An 18,184-nucleotide genomic window follows, 5' to 3' on the forward strand; every position below is an offset into this window, starting at 1 on the left:
GGCCCGAGCCGCGGGAGCGCTTTCGTGGCCACGCGAGCGGCGGCCGTTGCATAACACGCCATTCCCGTGCCCTAGTTCAGCGACGTGTCGGGGGCTTGGCTTTCTCCTCTGATGCAAGCTCACCTGCGCTTAGCTCGCAGCCGGACTCCGGAGACGGGGATCCTGACATCGTTCACATCTTGCCATCGTTGCCCAACTCCAGAAGTTCTGGGGAGCTTTCCCTCGGGCATGGAGTGCGGCCTGGAGCAAACCCGTTTGTAAAGTCCGAGTTTCCAGTGTCCCCAGGGGTGGGAGCGGGGGGCGAGGCGAGGAATGGACCCTGAAAAAGGTAAAACCCACCCGACCGGGGCGCCAAGCAGCCGGTAGCAGGGTCCCCAGTGAGCTCGGCGGCTGGCGGCTCTTCTGAGGCCTTTGGATGAGAAATGCTATTTTGCGAGGATAACTATGAGAGAACTTAACTTTCAGATTTTGTTGACAAAAATTTTGTTGTTGTTGTTTTGAGACAGGATCTCGCTCTGCCTCCCAGGCTGGAGGGCAGTGGCGCGATCTCAGCTCACTGCAACCTTCGTCTCCCAGGTTCAAGCGATTCTCCTGCCTCAGCCTCCCAAGTAGCTGGGACTACAGGCGCCCGCCGCCAGCCCAGATAATTTTGTACTTTTAGTAGAGACGTGTTTCGCCGTGTTGGCCAGGCTGGCCCTCGAACTCCTGACCTCAGGTGATCCACCTGCCTCGGTCTCCCAGAGTGTTGGGATTACAGGCGTGAGCCACCCGCGCCCCACCTGACAAGAATTTTGACCAAGAACTTTCACATTTTCACGCTTCTCTAGGATGGATATGAGTGTTTTTTTGTTGTTGTTTTTTGTTTTTGTTTTTGAGACGGATTCTCGCTCTGTCGCCCAGGCTGGAGTGCAGTGGTGCGATCTCAGCTCACTGCAAGCTCCGCCTCCCGGGTTCCCGCCATTCTCCTGCCTCAGCCTCCCGAGGAGCTGGGACTACAGGCGCCGCCACCTCGCCCGGCTAGTTTTTTGTATTTTTAGTAGAGTCGAGGTTTCACCGTGTGAGCCAGGATGGTCTCGATCTCCTGACCTCGTGATCCGCCGACCTCTCAAAATGCTGGGATTATAGGCGAGAGCCACCGCGCCCGGCCAAGAGTGTTTTTAATGTAATAGCATTAAAAAAATTATTTCACCTTAACTACTAAGCCATAGAGTATACGTTTGGCCGGTAAATAATTCAGATAAATAGCTGAACAGCTCTTTTCACAAAATATTCAACAAATATGTACATTTTTAGAGGAAAGTTTGCCCATATTTTAATAACAAACAAATATACTGAAATTTGAATGCGAAATCACAAAATGTGTGTGATCTTAACTCAAGTGTTCTGCTTAAAATTTTAACTTAGAAGATGAGGGGCCTTCCCTTAATCATGGAAAAAGTAACTCATGGCTGATTATTGGGAAATTTGTACTAAATCTTGTATATTTTTGGTAAGCTGCTTTGTATGTTTTAAGTTTTTTTTTTTTCTGAAATAACCGTTGTAATAAGGTAGTAACAGAAAAAAAATTCCAAAATGAGAATGTATAAACTGTTTATGACGTCTATTTAATTGTAATTAGCAAGATGTGTTATTCAGTGTCTTACAAAATTTTGTCTCATGCAGGTATAGAAGGCACTGAATGTAATAATAATAATAGAATAATGAATATACCGGCATTCCTTTGAAAATAAGTTGGTGAACATTTAATAACTTTCCAAATCTCAGGCAGGCAGTTTAAGGTATCTGAGCAGAGGCTATCCTGTCTTGCAAAATTACCAAGGTGAATTACTAGAATCAATGAATTATAGAACTGGAAGAGATTCTTCTGGCTTCTTCATCGAGTTTGAAATAGTTTAAATACTGTAAATTGGAGCCGTACATGTTCCTTAGCAAATCACAGGGTTGGTGGGAGGCGCTTTCTTTTGGTGGGAGGGGAATGCTTTTACAATAAGATTCCTTGTTATTTTAAATGCTGTGTTGTAAATAGCCAGCCCTGGGCTCCTAAACTCCACCGAGGGGCGGGGTAGGATGGGAGTTGAAGCTGATAAATTGACCATAAACAGAGGAAGGATTTTGGGAAGCTGGGTTTAGGGGAGAGGTGTTCTTTGTATTGGAAAAACCATACCAACACCAGTTTTGAAAAGCTGCTTTTATATTTTTTTTAAAATCATGTGAAACTTCTAAACAGTATTTCTTACTGACTTTTTAAAAACGGCGTGAAGAAATACAGAAGATAAATTCAAATGCATTGACTCTGTCTTGACTAAATCTGTTCTAAAAAGTACCGAAATATTCTGATGAACAGAAAGACGGGTAAGGCTTGATTGAAGTGACTGACCTCTAGCTCTAAACATTCTCTGAATCTTCTTTTAAAAAGTCTATTGCTTAGTAATTCCTCTAGAAGGAATTGGCCTTCAAATTACACAAGTCCGGGGCATTGTTCCCATTGTACACTAGGTCACTGCTGCTCTCTGTAATGGGCTTTATTACGTAGAGTGCCCTGTGATGGCCCCAGTGTGAGGGCAGCCCTGCTTGGGCTATTCGTTTCACTGTTAGTCAGCTGTTCGCTCAGTATTTTTAAGGCTGATGTTACGTGGTTATTAGTTATATTTTGAAAGTACGAAGAAAGCAAGGTAATATTGGAAATAAAGACGTTGGTTATGATGTTAAAATTAGAATGGAAATTTGGCATTGTTTAATGTTTGCCATTCACCCTGGGAAGACTTTGTTAGTTATCATCTAGACCATGTCAAGTTATTTGTGACAAGTGTTTTAAGTTAGTTCACAAATCCTTTTTGTTTGTGTGACAATATGTGACATACATGGGAATTTTTCTGGGAGGAAAATGAAAAAATCCCGTATTTTGTAGCCGTGGTTTGTATTTCTTATTAACAGTGATTGTTAGAATCTTGTGGCGTAGTTTAGATCCTAGAGACCCTTGATCAGTTAGGATGGTAAGGATCTTAAGAATGTAAGCTGGATTTTGAAAGGAGTGGGCCTCTGGAATAGTGAGCCAGGCTGCCTCTAGGCAGTTATCTTGAGCAGGAATGCTAAGGGCCAACATGGTTCATTACTAGTTAACTCCATTCTTCCTCGGGAGTCTCACTCCTATTTTCTCATTAAATGTACCCGCACGACACCTGCCCCCTCCCCAACATTTTTTGGCTCTTGTGTTCATCTTTCTCTCCCACATTTGAACCTTTTCATGGGAAGTTCCATCCTCCAAGAATAGCTTCACACTTTCTCCATCACATCCTAGCCCTTCAGCCTTTCTGATTTTGGTGAAATATCCCTTTCTCTAAGATACCTTCTCCAAAGAATCTCAACACCTTCCTGAAGAATTGTGCCCCTCCATGGAAGTAGGCAGGGATTCTTTGGGCAGTCACAGTATTTATTACTTAAGTCCATAGCCGTGATTTTCAAATGGGAGGGGTGTTCTAACTCCCTAGCTGGAGCATATCCAAAACTTGGAGGGGGACAGAGGAGGCAAGGCTTTCTTAACGATTGAGAACCCCTGCTGGGCTATGAACTTGAATGTAAGATGGCCCATCCTGTTGGGTCGCTTGCTATTAGGAATGCTGCAAAGAACTAATAATGTATCTGCAACTTGGTCACTCTGTTGAGATATCTTCAGTACAGACTTATATAGCTCAGTTTTTTTATGCCATTTGTATTTGCATAATGAATATCATAAAAATATCATGTACAAAGCTGTCTGATAGAGAATGTGATGGTGTCTTTTTCCCCTAGACTGTAAGCTTATGTAGAAGTGAGACCCTGGCTGGGCATGGTGGCTCATGCCCGTAATTCCAGCACTTTGGGAGGCCGAGCCAGGTGGATCGCTTGAGTCCAGGAATTCTAGATAAGCTTGGGCAACGTGGCAAAACCCCATCTCATGGTAAAACTTCCCCTCAGATCTTGTCACTGCACTCCAGCCTGGGCAACCAGAGTAAGACCCTGCCCCCACCGCCCCTCCAAAAAAAAATAGACCCTATTCTACCTGGGTGAGACCTCATAGTGTCCAGCACAATGCTCAGGGCACATATGGCAATGACAAACCCTCTGAGGCCTTGTGATGACGCTGCTATTGGAGAGTGGGAATTCTTCTAAAGTGTGTTTTCCTAGATCCCCAAAGGAATGCAATCACTGCCTTCTTCAAAGACCCTCATTATGAGAGGTAGCCTGTGGCTTCCTGGCCTGGACAGTGCTGGAGTGGTACATCCACATAGTGGTTTATGATTCTGACATTTAGCATCTGGCTGGAGGCCTGGCCCGTCTGTCTGATTTAGTTTCAGCTTTGCTAGTTAATTATAGTAGGGATATGATTTAAATAATAGCTGGAATTTTAGGTCCAAGAAATCCTGCTTCAGAAAATGCCAACGTGTGTCATTAGTGCCGGTCCCATGAGGCGTTGGTTTGGTTGGTTCCTTGGTTGGTGCTTGATGTGTGTTTGGCAGCCAGTGTGGGTTTGTGAAGCAGTAGGATAAATTAGAATAAAAATTCTTGAACATCTGATAGCGTTTTCCAGGATTGGATTGCGGGTTGGAATTGAGTTTGGAAGGACCAAATTAAAGGCATGCTTAAAATTTTGCTCTCACGTTGTTTACACAGGTCACCTATATTAAGCATGGGATTTAGTAGTTGTCTCAGCTTTGGATTTAGAGAATGAGGTGTTTTTGTTTTGTGAGTTGTTACAGTTTTAAAATTCGTGTTTGTGGTTTCTTATTTAAAGTATGTTTAAATCAGTTGGTGATGCCAAAGAAATTTCCAAAGTTAGATTTACTTTGCTTGATATCCCCATTTTTTAAAGTCCACATCCGTGAGGATCATATTTATAACACTCTTGGTGAAAGAAAAATTTCCCATATGTGAAGTCTCATTAAAATGGTATAGTAGTATGTCAGAGTTGTTCATTTCCAGCTGCAGTCTTGACTGATGAGTATTCTCATGAAAATTCTTTCAAAAGTTCATAATTTGGTCATGAAATCAACTGTCTTCAAACTAAAGCTTAAAATACACAGTCTCAAGCTGAAAAAAATACTTTCATTCTTTATGAAACTGAAGGAAAGTTTCATAGTTTCTAAAGTACTGAGGCAAGAACACAGTTTATCCGTAGGTACTATTTTGCGTGTTCACTGAAGACAAGGACAGCCCCTGTGGTATTCCTGGACTAGTGCCTCACTGTGGTGGGAGATGGAGAAAAAATCGGAACAGGGTGTGGGGCCCTCCCCCTACCTCCGTACCAAACAAAACCAGGTGGTAGGTTTAGGGATGTCACTGAATAATCCTCTCAACCTTTTTGTATGATTGAAATTTTTCATAAGCAGATGTTGAGGGGGGAATGGAAAAGGAAAGAAAAACCAGGACTCCTGATCTGGCTTCTGTTTAAGGGCACAGCCACTTAGTATTTCTTAGCTCAGGTATAAATAGACATCGACATAGAAGTGTCCAGACTTGACCACCCTGGTTGATTTTATTATTTGAATGTTTGGGGCACCCACAGATGTTTAACACCCCAAGTGTCTCTAGGAGCGCAGCTCTGCTGTGAGTCAGTGTGTGTGTGGTGGAGGGCCAGTGGGGTGGGGAGGTGCAGCTGCCCTGGGGTTTGGACTTCGTGTGGAGACTTTGCCCTGCTATGTCCTACCCAGTCCCTAGGTCCAGTCTTCTCATTGTGTACCTATGTTTATTTATTTATTTGTTTGTTTGTTTTTGAGATGGAGACCCGCTCTGTTGCCCAGGCTGGAGTGCAGTGGAATGACCTTGGCTCACTGCAACCCCCGCCTCCGCGGTTCGAGCGATTTCCAGCTAAGTTTTGCACTTTTAGTAGAGGGGGATGTTGCCATGTTGGGCAGGCTGGTCTTGAACTCCTGACCTCAAGTGATCTGCCTGTCTCCAGGTCCCAAAGTGCTAGGATTATAGGCATGAGCCACTATGCCCAGCCATGTAGCTATGTTTAAAAAGGGAGCTGTTGTTCAAACGAGTTTGCTAAACAGGAGTAGTTAGGAGAGTTTTTTCCCCATTTTTAAAATTGAGGAAAAATATACATACTATTTATCCTTTTAACCATTCATAAGTATACAGTTCAGTTAAGTGGCATTAAATGCATCATTACTGCAAACATCACCACTGTCTATATATAAGACTTTTTCATCATCCCAAACAAAAACTGTACCCCTTAAATAAAAATTCCCTGTTCACCTTGCTTCTGGTAATCTCTCTTCTTTCTGTCTCTATGAATTTGCATACTGGAGGTAACTCACATAACTGGAATCATACAATATTTCCTTTTTGTGTTTGGCATATTTCACTTAGCAAAATGTTCTTGAAGTTCATCTTTATTGTTGCATATGACAGGATTTCCTTCCTTTTTATAGCTGAATAATATACCATAGTCCTGCGACTTTTGTTCTATGAAGCTCCCTCGGGCACATTTCATTTAGAACTGCATGTTAAACTTCAGAGAAGGCACTGCTGTTGATTGAGGCTTCGTTCTCCTCATCACCTTAGACCTTTGGGGTGACACTGGCAGGCTTTGTCCTCATTGTGGAACTGAGGATGCAGACTCGGTGCTAAGTGACTACCTGTGTCTTTCAACAGATGTTGCATGGGCCTGTGTGCACATGCCCGGGAGTAGATGGGGGTAAACCAAACAGGATGCTCCTGCCCTCATGGTGCTATCAGTTTCTTCAAGAGGAAGACACCAGCCAGTGATGGTGCTGTGGGAAGGGCTGGGAGTGAACATGTGTGGTCCCTTAGATTGGGGAGGTCAGGAAGGTCCTTCTGCGGGAGGGTCCTAGGCTGAGGTTCTAGGAGTAGGAGTGAGCCAGGCAGATGGGGTTGGGTTGGGCTTTGCTTTGCTTTGCTTTGCTTTGCTTTGCTTTTTTTTTTTTTTTGGAGGCAGAGTCTCACTCTGTTGCCAGACTGGAGTGCAGTGGCATGATCTCGGCTCACTGCATTCTCCGCCTCCTGGGTTCAAGCAATTCTCCTGCCTCAGCCTCCTGAGTAGCTGGGACTACAGTCGTGTGCCACCACGCCCAGCTAATTTTTGTATATTTAGTAGAGGTGGGGTTTCACCATGTTGGCCAGGATTGTCTCCATCTCCTGACCTTGTGATCTGCCCGCCTCAGCCTCCCAAAGTGCTGGGATTACAGGCGTGAGCCGTCGTGCCTGGCCCAGGGTTAGAGTTTTCTAGCTGAGAGAAAGGTTTTGCAAGGTGGGGAGGACAGGATGCGTTGGTGTGTTTGACATGCACAGGATCACAGAGTCAACCCAGACCTGGCGTTTGAGCTGCGGTCAGCATCTTGAGGCTCAGAGGCTACTCAGAACTGAGCAACCTGGCGCCTGGCTGCAGGCACATTTCGGAGAGGAATGACTTAAGCTTTTCTTCTCTGTGCTTTTCTATCTTTACAGTTAAAAGAAAGCTACTTTAACTTTCTTTTTTTTTTTTTTAGCCAACACAGACATTATTGAACTGACCTCTATTTACTGTTTCACATTAATTTTCATGTAATTTTATTTTCTTAAGTACAAGCAACTCATTAAATTAAAAAATGTTCAGTTTAACACTGTCTCTATTTTTCCAGTATGTAGACAGACAGACACACACACTCTCTCTCAGTCCTTCATTAAGACAATGACTGATAATTTTCGTCTTAAAAGGAAGAGTTATCACCCCCGATCTACATTCTATGTTCTATATTCTTGCCTTATTTTTCTCTTCCCCTGCTTCTTTAACTTTCTAAGCATCATTCTCAAACACTGATTTAAAGAGGAGTCACTTGGCTGGGCGCGGTAGCCTGCGCCTGTTATCCCAGCACTTTGGGAGGCTGAACCAGGTGGATCACTTGAGATTAGGAGTTCGAGACCAGCCTGGGCAACAGGGTGAAACCTCGTCTCTGCTAAAAATACAAACATTAACCGGGTGTGGTGGTGCACGCCTGTAATCTCAGTTACTCAGATGGCTGAGGCACAAGAATCGCTTGAACCTGGGAGGTGGAGGTTGCAATGAGCTGAGATTGAGCCACTGCACTCCAGTCTAGGCGACAGAGTGAGACTCTCTCAAAAAAATAAATTAAAATGTAAAAAGGAGTCACTTGGAGCAAGCATGGAATACCTGTTTCTGTGTTCAGTTTGGTAATTTTTCTGTGCTCTTAGCTCCTGGCCTTATTAAACCTTTTTTGTCTAACTTATCATAAATCCTTAATTAGTAATGGTGATAATTGATCAGCGTGTCATGCATTACAGATTGAGCCTGCTGTCACGCACAGCACACTGTGATCCTCAGGGCAAGCCTGTCAGGTAGACAGTAGCGGGTGTTAGACCCTTGGTACCGTGCTGGAGCTTGAAACTCAGCAAGGTTAAGTGACAGGCTCAGACCACACCATCAGTGCCAGAGCTGGGGAAGGACCTGGGCCTCCCACCTCCAGCCACTTCTTTAACACTGCACACCCAGTTCTTAGTGAGCTTCCCCACCCTGTGCTTTTTAAACAGGGTCTCGCTCTGACTCCCAGACTGGAGTGCAATAGTGCGACCTTGACTCATTGCAGCCTCTACCTCCTGGGTTTAAGTGATTCTCCCATCTCAACCTCCTGAGGAGCTGGGACCATAGGTGTGCCTCTACACCTGGCTAATTATTTAATTACTTTTAGAAACGCCATCTCCCTGTGTTGCCCAGGTTGGTCTCCAGTTCCTTGGCTCAAGCAGTCCTCCCGCTTTGGCCTCCCAAAGTGCTAGGATTACATGTGTGAGCCACTGAACCCAGCCTGCCCTGTGCTTTTTCACCTTTGGTCACTGCCCTCCTCCTCCACCACTGATGCTGCTCTCCTGGTGGGCCGCATTGTCCAGACAGGTGAGGTTTCCTGGCTCAGAGAATGGCACCACCACTGGCCCCAGTTTTCAAACCAGAAACTTGGGCTCATCTTTCGTATCAGTCCTTTCCATTGAGCATCACTTACTCCTGTGAGTTCTACCTCTTAGTGCTATTGAATGCACCCACTTTTCTTTCTTTCTTTCTTTTTTTTTATTTGAGAAGGAGTCTCGCTCTGTCACCCAGGCTGGAGTGCAGTGGCGCAATCTTGGCTCACTGCAAGCTCCGCCTCCCAGGTTCACACTATTCTCCTGCCTCAGCCTCCCAAGTAGCTGGGGCTACAGGCATCCACCACCAAGCCCCGCTAATTTTTTTGTATTTTTAGTAGAGACAGGGTTTCACCGTGTTAGCCAGGATGGTCTCTATCTCCTGACCTCGTGATCTGCCCACCTCGGCCTCCCAAAGTGCTGGGATTACAGGCGTGAGCCTCCGCGCCTGGCCAAATGCACCCACTTTTCTCTGTCCTGTAACTACTCTCTGTTTCAGATCCCCATAATTCTTTGGGCAAACTTCCATTATGACACATGGTATAGCGTATTTATATAATTGATTTTCTCCTGCCTTCTCATCTTGAGCTATGAGCTCCTTAAAGTCAGAGGCGAATCAGTCTTTCTGCATCCTCAGGACCAAGTGACAGGAACACCTTGTGTGGGTGTTCAGGTGGTGCACTGCTCAAGGGCCCTGCATATAAGAGGGCTTGTCTGATGTCACATGTATACAGATTTATATGAGGGCATGTGCAATCTACTTGGAGACTTTTAGCCACTCACAGAAGACCTGGGTGATAGAAGAGACTCACCTCCCTGACACAGCATATGTGTCACACATCTTCTAGAGCGCACACATGATCACCCTTGTACTAAGACTGTTTCCTTCTCTCCTATGCCTCAGGGGTCCTGTTCCCGCCCCCCATTTGACTCAGCCTTTTCCCGCCCCCCTCACGTGGCTGTGGTATCAAGGCGTGTCTATGCGTGGGCCAGGGCCTCTGCCCACCAGGCTCCGGAAAGCTCCCCAGGGAAAATTGTTGGTGCTGTACAATAATAACAAAAAACTTCTTGGGGAAGGGGTGCCTTTTTACAGTCTCTTCAGGGGCTCTGCCAGTCACTCTTCAGCAAGTATTTTTACTGGGAAGTATTTGGCACGGCGGTGGAAGCAAGGCCTTGAGCTGGGCACCCACGCTGCAGCTCCTCACAGCTCTGGGCCTGGAGCCATGGCAGCCTGAGTGGCAGCGGTGCCATTTATAATAGCCCAGACCAGGAGCACCCTAAACGTCCATTAGGTAGAATGGATGCATAAGTTACGGTGTATTTGTACAAGGGGATATTACTCAGCAGTGACAACTGACAGGCTTCTGCTATACACCACGTGTATGAATATGTGTTGAACGAAATGTGCTGAACTGCAGAGTAGAGATTGCATAATTCCTTGGGTATACGGTTCAAAAACTGGTCAGACTAATCCTTGGTGTTAGATGTCACGAAGGTGTCTCCCCTCGAGTGTTCCCCTTGGTCTGTGGGGGCCAGGGCTTGTGGGGTTGTGATGATACACTTCTTGATCTGGACGCTGTTTACAAGAGTGTGTTCTCTCGGTGAACATTTGTTAAAAAATATATGTTAAATAAGTGGATTGCCCCTGCCTCCTCCACCCCTGAGAGCCATACTGTTCCTCCTGGCTTTCAGCGGCTTCCGTTCTATTTATTTGTTTGTTTGTTTCTTTGACAGAGTCTCCCTCTGTCACCCAGACTGGAGTGCAGTGGCGCAATCTCAGCTCACTGCAAACTCCGCCTCCCGGGTTCAAGGGATGCTCCTGCCTCAGCCTCCCGAGTAGCTGGACTACAGGGGTGTGCCGCCACACCTAGCTAATTTTTGTATTTTTAGTAGAGACAGGGTTTCACTATGTTGGCCAGGCTGGTCTCAAACTCCTGACCTGAAGTGATCTGCCCACCTTGGCGTCCGAAAGAGCTGGGATTATAGGCGTGAGCCACAGCGCCCGGCCAGTTTCCCTTCTTTAGAGCAGATTTCAGAGAGAGCTTTCCAGCCTCAGAGTCAACCAGGACCTCCTTCAGCCACCCCCAGCTCCCTTCTGTCTGCTCGTGTGATGGGGGAGAGGACATCCCTGCATCCTGGCTTTAACATGGAACTTTCTCATGGTTCTTTTTCTTCAGTCTGGATTGTCTCTTGTGGCTCTTGCCCTTTCATAGCTGAGTGGAAAGCAGCTTGCCCCTTCTGTGCCATGCTAATATCACTGCTGGTAAAAAGAGACATATCACAGATGGCTGCTCCTCTAAGGAATGTGAGTGAGCCGGGAGGGCCTTCAGCCATCCACTCACCTGGTAGCTCCATTTCATGGCTGAGCAGGCAGGCCATTGGCTGGGCAAATGCCCCATACGCCGATGCCAGCATCCCTCCCCACCACCCCGCGTCTGTGCCTTTCATTCCAGACCTGAAACCCCTTCCCCTTGCTCCCCGGGGCTGCTGCTCCTCACCCAGGAAGTGCTGCACTTGTCCGTTCTAGCCCACCTTCCACTCAGGCCGTGTCACTTGTTAGCTGAACCATAGACAGTGGCTGCCCATCCTCTGCACTGAGTCCAGACTCAACATGGCCGCGAATTGAGCCTCTGGGGACTTCTATGGTTTCATCCCACAGGCCCCCCCCAACCCTTCCCGCCTCCCCCTACCCCCCAGTCCTTTGACCTCCTGTATCTCCAGGAAGAGCCTGAACTGCACAGACCTGAACGTGGTAGGTGGAGCCTAAAGGCTTCTTTGCATATGCTGTTCCCTCTAGCTGGATTTCCATTCCTCCTGACACTCAGGTCTAATTATTTCTACCTTAGAGCTCTTTCTTTTTTATTCTCCAGGTATCTCTCTCTTTTTGAAGCTGTTTATTTGCCTGCCTCACCGCAGCATTCACTTGACAGTAAACTTGCTGAAGCCGAGATTTTGTTTTCATTTATCCTATCAGTGCCTGAGATTCAGTAAGTTTTTTTTGTTTTTGTTTATTTATTTATTTTTTTTGAGACAGAGTTTCGCTCTTGTTGCCCAGGCTGGAGTGCAATGGTGCGATCTCGGCTCACTGCAACCCCTGCCTCCCTGGTTCAAGTGATTCTCCTGCCTCAGCCTCCCTGAGTAGCTGGGATCATAGGCACCTGCCACCATGCCTGGCTAATTTTTTTATTTTTAGTTAGTAGAGACAGGGTTTCACTATATGTGGGCCAGGCTGGTCTCAAACTCCTGACCTCAGGTGATCCGCCCGCCTTGGCCTCCCCAAGTGGCTGGGGTTACAGGCGTGAGCCACCACGCCCGGCCTTGAGTAGGTATTTAATAAATGTTAGTAGGGTAGATAGAGGGTGGATGGGCTAGATGAGTAGATGGCCGAGTGAATGTTCTGGACGTGCTGGACGTGAAGAAACTCTCCGCATGTTGTCAGGCCCTCTCTTGCGTTGATCGTTCTTGTGAAGATAGTATGGCTGTGTTTTCTCTATTTTAGTTTTCAAAGAAAGGGAAGAAAACTAAAGATTGGAAACAAAGTGATTTGTGTGAATTCCTATAGGAAAAGAAAGAACTCTTCTGCCTCTTCCCGGACATACCGAGTCACTCCTAGCATCCTGCATACTGCTTGGCATCACGTTGAGAACCTCTCCGTTTTTGTTGGAATGTGAAGCTATGGTTTTACAAAGTTAGGTATTTCAAAACAGATGCTTAGAGCACAAAGTCACTGAAATGAGTGTGGCTGCAATATGCCCCATTTTACACCAATTAAGCAGAGCTCTAGGCTTCTGGTATGTGGCCAGTACAGGCCCCAGGGGATCTGGGCTGTACCTGGATCTAATAGCTCGATATCTGCACAGTCTTAACACAGTCATTTTAGTGACTTTACTATATTATATTGTGTATTAAAATAGAGATTTCATGTTGAGAAATTTGTTTAGTCTCTCTTTTACCTTCTAAATGGAATCCTCTCACAATTACATTGAGAAAGGGGATAGTTAAAATGCTTACAATCCCCTTCCCATCTAAGCAAGGACTAGTAATTCAAATGTCATCTCTTAGTGTTTGCTATTGCGTATGGTTGTATGATAGATCTATGTAGATTAACTCTTTGAGCTGCACCTGACACGTAGTAAGGGTGGGTGAATGTTAGCTATCCTTTTTTTTTTATCCGCTTGAAAAAGTCTGTGAAGCTGGGTCACGGTTTACAGTTACAAAGTTCCTTACGTAAGCTGAGCATCCAGATCCCTCTGCCCATCCCCGTTTAAAGGGTACTCTTTTTGGATCAGTTGTTCTTCATTTTATTAGAACTCAAAATGATTATCCTTCGAAATCTGCTTATTGAGTTCTGTGGAGTAAGGGGATTGGGTGAGGGAAGGGGCAGCCACTAAGGGCTTTGGCACGGTGTGGGGTGCTGGCTCTGCCTTTCCCACCAGCGGGCACCTTGCCTGAGCGAGGGCAGCTGGTTAGATAAACAGTCGCCACGGGGTGAAGAATAGGGAGGGTGTTGTGTGTCCCAAGTACCGCAGGACCTGGTACCCTTGTCATCTGACCTGGTGCTCACCACTGTCCTAAGCATCCGTCCCTATTACATAGCAGGGAGTGTGGGGCTGAGGGAGGCCAAGGGACTGGTCCAGGGTCACCCAGCCTTGTGACAAGTGACCTGTGCTGGCTGCTGAGGTCAACTCAGATCAACTTGGGCTGGATTTTGCTTTCTGAATCAAAGAACAGCAGAGTAGGCCGTGCACTAGGCCTGGAGTAGGTAGAATTTACCCTTGGAAAGTGCCTTTGTGACATCACATTCCGCATAACAAGGCCATTTCCATGCTGAAGTCGTAGTTCTGGACTCATAACTCTTATCCACATGATCATTGGACGTTCGTGTGGCCATAGTGCACTCTTGAGAAGTTTCCTACATGCTGTTACCAGTCCCCTTCCATGTCAGTATCAGTTGCTACAAGAAAGAAATTTTAATTTTACTATTTAGGTCCAAATGCTGGTAAGTGGCCACCTTGTAAAAAATCAAGGAAGTAGTTACCTTCAAAGTCTCATGATGTGTGTGTGAAAACTGCAGTTGAAACATTTGCAACATAGGACTCTTTTTTTTTTTTTGAGATGGAGTCTCGCTCTGTCGCCCAGGCTGGAGTGCAGTGGCCGGATCTCAGCTCACTGCAAGCTCCGCCTCCCGGGTTTACGCCATTCTCCTGCCTCAGCCTCCCAAGTAGCAAGGACTACAGGTGCCCGCCACCTCGCCCAGCTAGTTTTTTTTTTTTGTATTTTTTAGTAGAGACGGGGTTTCACCGTGTTAGCCAGGAAGGTCTCGATCTCCTGACCTTGTGATCCACCCGCCTCGGCCTCCCAAAGTGCTGGGATTACAGGCTTGAGCCACCGCGCCCGGCATCATAGGACTCTTTTAACATGACAGACTTTGGGGTGTCTTTTAGGAAATTGGGAGGGTTTTATAAGGAGAAGTTCAGAAAGTTTTCAAAAAAGAGATGGAAGGACCACATCTCATGTGAAGGGAGAGGTTAGTAAAGCCATAGGGATGAAGGACAAGGAGTTGAGTGGTTATTAGGAACAAGCCAGAAATCCAAGGTCCCATGTAGAACATTTAACTCTAAATACTCCTCAAGCTGTAGGTTTCAAAATAAAATTTTATTATAATGAAATGTTTTAAATGAGCTGTCAGTTGTTGATACTACTGTTCTTGCCCTGAGTTGAATATTTATAGCGATTTACTTTGTTGCAGATTACGTATTACAGGAAACATTTTGGGACAGCCCTAGATGTCATGTGCTCTAACCATGGTTGAACAGTATTTTTGTCATTTCTGAGAGGTGATGCGTTCTTTCTTTTCTTTCCAAGTGGTATATTTCCGCGATCACTGTTCGTTTCTGAAAAATAGCATTAACATTGTGTGAAAACGACAAATGAACATTTCTCTCCCATTTATTTTCTTTTTCAGAGAGTGATGATCTTCAAAATGAAGACTTTGGAAAATTTTAGGTTCTCCATAGGAACTACAAAAATTGAAGGAAAGAACATTTTCAAAAGGAAATTATTTTGAAAGTATGTTTACAACAAACTGATACTATTGACAGTTTTTTTTAAAAAAATAATAAAACACTTTAAGAAGATTGTATTTATGGTAAAAGGAAACTGGACTAACAATGAGGCCAAAGACTTTTCCTGCCACAACTTATTCTGGAAATAGCCGGCAGCGACTGCAGGAGATCCGTGAGGGGTTAAAGCAGCCATCCAAGTCTTCGGCTCAGGGGCTACCCGTGGGCCCAAACAGTGACACTTCCCTGGATGCCAAAGTCCTGGGGAGCAAAGATGCCGCCAGACAGCAGCAGCAGATGAGAGCCACCCCAAAGTTCGGACCTTATCAGAAAGCCTTGAGGGAAATCAGATATTCCTTGTTGCCTTTTGCTAATGAATCAGGCACCTCTGCAGCTGCAGAAGTGAACCGGCAAATGCTGCAGGAACTGGTGAACGCAGGATGCGACCAGGTGGGTACAGGCCTCCACAAGGCCATGTGCAGAGGCAGCTGTGGGACAGCTGGGGCAGTCAGAATGGTCTGGCAACTACTTGAAGGCTTTGAATTGGTTACTACTTATACAAGTGTTTCTAGGTTAAAAATCCAAGGCCCTTTTAACACATAATTGAACTCACAATGGAAGGTTCTCTACCTTCTCTCTCTGAAAGGGTCTTTTCAGCTGCTTTTCCTTTTCAGGCAAGATCCAGAAGTTGCTGAGGTCTCCTGAAATTGTAACGTGTATTTTTCTGTTCTGTTCTTGTGGAGATGAAAAGGGCTTTCATGCTTAGCCCCTTTTTTTTGGTGTTTATTCGGGTTATTCTGAGCTGTCGTGGAAAGAGACTGGCTTCCCTTTTCTTGTTTTGGTTTGTGCATTTTTTTTTTCTTCTAGAAATGGGAGGGTTGAGCAACGTGCATTGGGTATTCTCTGACTCGGTTTTCTCCTATTTAAAAAAATAGTGTATGTACTGTTACAGGGGGTGTAAGTATTAACATGTTCAGTAAATGAGAAAAACTAGAAAGAAAAAGCTTGAGAAATCATCAGAATTGTGGCAACACAGTCTCACGTTTTAGTTGTTTAGGATTAAAGGATACATTAGTGGAGGTGGCACCAGTTTGTACGTTAATACACAACTTACAGCAATGAGTGTGGTGACTCACACCTGTAATCCCAGCACTTTGGGAGGCCAGACAAGAAGATCACTTGAGGCCAGGAGTTTGAGACCAGCCTGGACAATATAGCGAGACTCCCTGTCTCTACAAAAAATAAAAAGCTGGACGTGGTGGTGTGCAGCTGTAGTCCCAACTACTTGGGATGCTGAGGCAGGCGGGATCGCTTGAGCCTAGGAGTTTGAGGCTGCGGTGAGCTGTGATAGCCACTGCACTCCAAGCCTGGTTAACGGAGCGAGACCCTATCTCTATTTAAAACACACACACACACACACACACACACCCCTACACCTCATAGCCATACATTTATGATCTCTTAGCCGTTCATACGCCTGAATAAAATCCAAGTTCAGGGACAGGACCATATAAAATGGAACTAGTGTCCAACCAGGTAAAAATGTAATTAGTGAAATGTAACAGGTAAAAACATAATTGCATTATGAAATGATTCATGAAAGCTAGTGCTTTATTACAATCTGTCATCTTAAAAATTATAGTTGCATGAAGCAGAAATAAGCTAAGTATTTTTGGTGCCTTGGAAAAGTAGTAAGATTTCATGCTCAAAGCATGTTAGGATGGCCCAAGCACTGCTGGTTTCTTAGAAATAACCTAATTACATACTCCTGGCGTTGCAGTCGTAGGAAAAGGCTAACAGTGTTATTTGTTATTTCCAAAACCAATCTCAATCCTCTCGTAGTTTATTACCGTAGACCTTACATTTCTCAGAGGAGATGTTTGTGAAATGAATCCTGCTGTTTTGTAGGGGGCTTCCTCGATACTTTGGGCCATACTGGGATTAACTTGTATATAATGAGCGTTGTTACGTTGAGCGGTTTTGATAAAGCACAGGGTTGTGAGTAATGTGGTGCAGAGTGTTTCAGCAGTGAAGCTGACAGCAAAGCCACAGCCATTCTCATTGTGAAAGCATGAAGTTAAATATGCTGCCAAGCACCATCCCTTGACGTACAGAACCCAGCAGTTTTGAAAGCAGGAAAGGAGCAGTCCTGGGGAAATCTGGAGTAAGATTGCAGAGAAACTCTTGGGCCAGCAGCAGAGCTTAAAAATCTCCTGTAAATCACTGGCAGACAAAGGAGGCAGGCGGAGCCCCTGTGTTCTTTGCAGTTGTTTCAGCTGTGAGAAAAAGAAACAAGTCAAGCAAATAATCCCAAATGCAGGTGGGATCTTATTAGGTAAAATCCATTAGTGATAATTATAGTGCAAGAAGTAATAAAGCCAGGGCTGTTTGCAACACAGAAACACACAAATACAATAAAAGTAAGGATCATGACACCGATGAAGTCTCCATCAGCATTTAATTTATGTTAATTGCTAGCAGAAAGGCCTCCATTTACCATATTTAATGCCCTTGAAATAATTCAGTCAGTTTGGTGTGTGGTGTTACTTTATAACTTAAAACAGCTGTGCCTCCACCTTTCCCCTCCAACTCCCATTTCTTGGTCTGGATAAAAAATGCATTTGCTTTCAGAAAATTCAGGTAGGAAAGTCGTTATGTGAACCCAAATAATAAGAGAGAAAAAGATAACAGTACCTTTGGAGTTGTATGTGTCTGTTTGTTAAAAAGATGATCTGAATTCAGTATAGTAGATAGAGTTCTTTTTTTTTAAGATGGTGTCTTGCTCTGTCGCCCAGGCTGGAGTGCAGTGGCATCATCTTGGCTCACTGCAGCCTCGGCTCCTGGGTTCAAGCAATTCTCCTGCCTCAGCCTCCATGTAGCTGGGTTACAGGCACACGACACCACGCCTGGCTAATTTTTGTATTTTTAGCAGAGATGGGGTTTCATCATGTTGGCTAGGCTGGTCTCAAACTCCTGACCTCAAGTGATCTGCCTGCTTCAGCCTCCCAAGGTGCTGGGATTACAGGCGTGTATCACCATGTCTGGCTGAGAGTTCCTACTGTTGCAGCTTTTCTCCCTTTCACTCCTACTGTTTTTTGTTTTTGGTTTTGGTTTTTGATTTTTGAGGTGGAGTCTCACTCTGTCACCTAGGCTGGAGTGCAGTGGCACGGTATGGGCTCACTGCAACTTCTGCCTCCGGGGTTCAAGCGATTATCCTGCCTCAGCCTCCC

At 45.3% G+C, this 18,184-nt stretch overlaps 1 protein-coding gene across 1 annotated transcript in view; it reads left to right on the plus strand.

The window, feature by feature from the left end:
* The first annotated feature begins 60 nt into the window (after positions 1–60).
* LATS2 (large tumor suppressor kinase 2) overlaps positions 61–18,184 on the plus strand; it is a 92,571-nt gene continuing 74,447 nt past the window's right edge. Inside the window, exons 1-2 of the mRNA XM_011976540.1 lie at positions 61–328; positions 14,858–15,404. Of these exons, the coding sequence (XP_011831930.1) occupies positions 15,063–15,404 (342 nt within the window). The 5' untranslated portion in view covers positions 61–328; positions 14,858–15,062. The remainder of the gene's footprint in view (positions 329–14,857; positions 15,405–18,184) is intronic.

This window comes from Mandrillus leucophaeus, unplaced genomic scaffold (genome assembly GCF_000951045.1).
Source record: "Mandrillus leucophaeus isolate KB7577 unplaced genomic scaffold, Mleu.le_1.0 Scaffold168, whole genome shotgun sequence".
In the NCBI taxonomy this organism is placed as follows: domain Eukaryota; kingdom Metazoa; phylum Chordata; class Mammalia; order Primates; family Cercopithecidae; genus Mandrillus; species Mandrillus leucophaeus.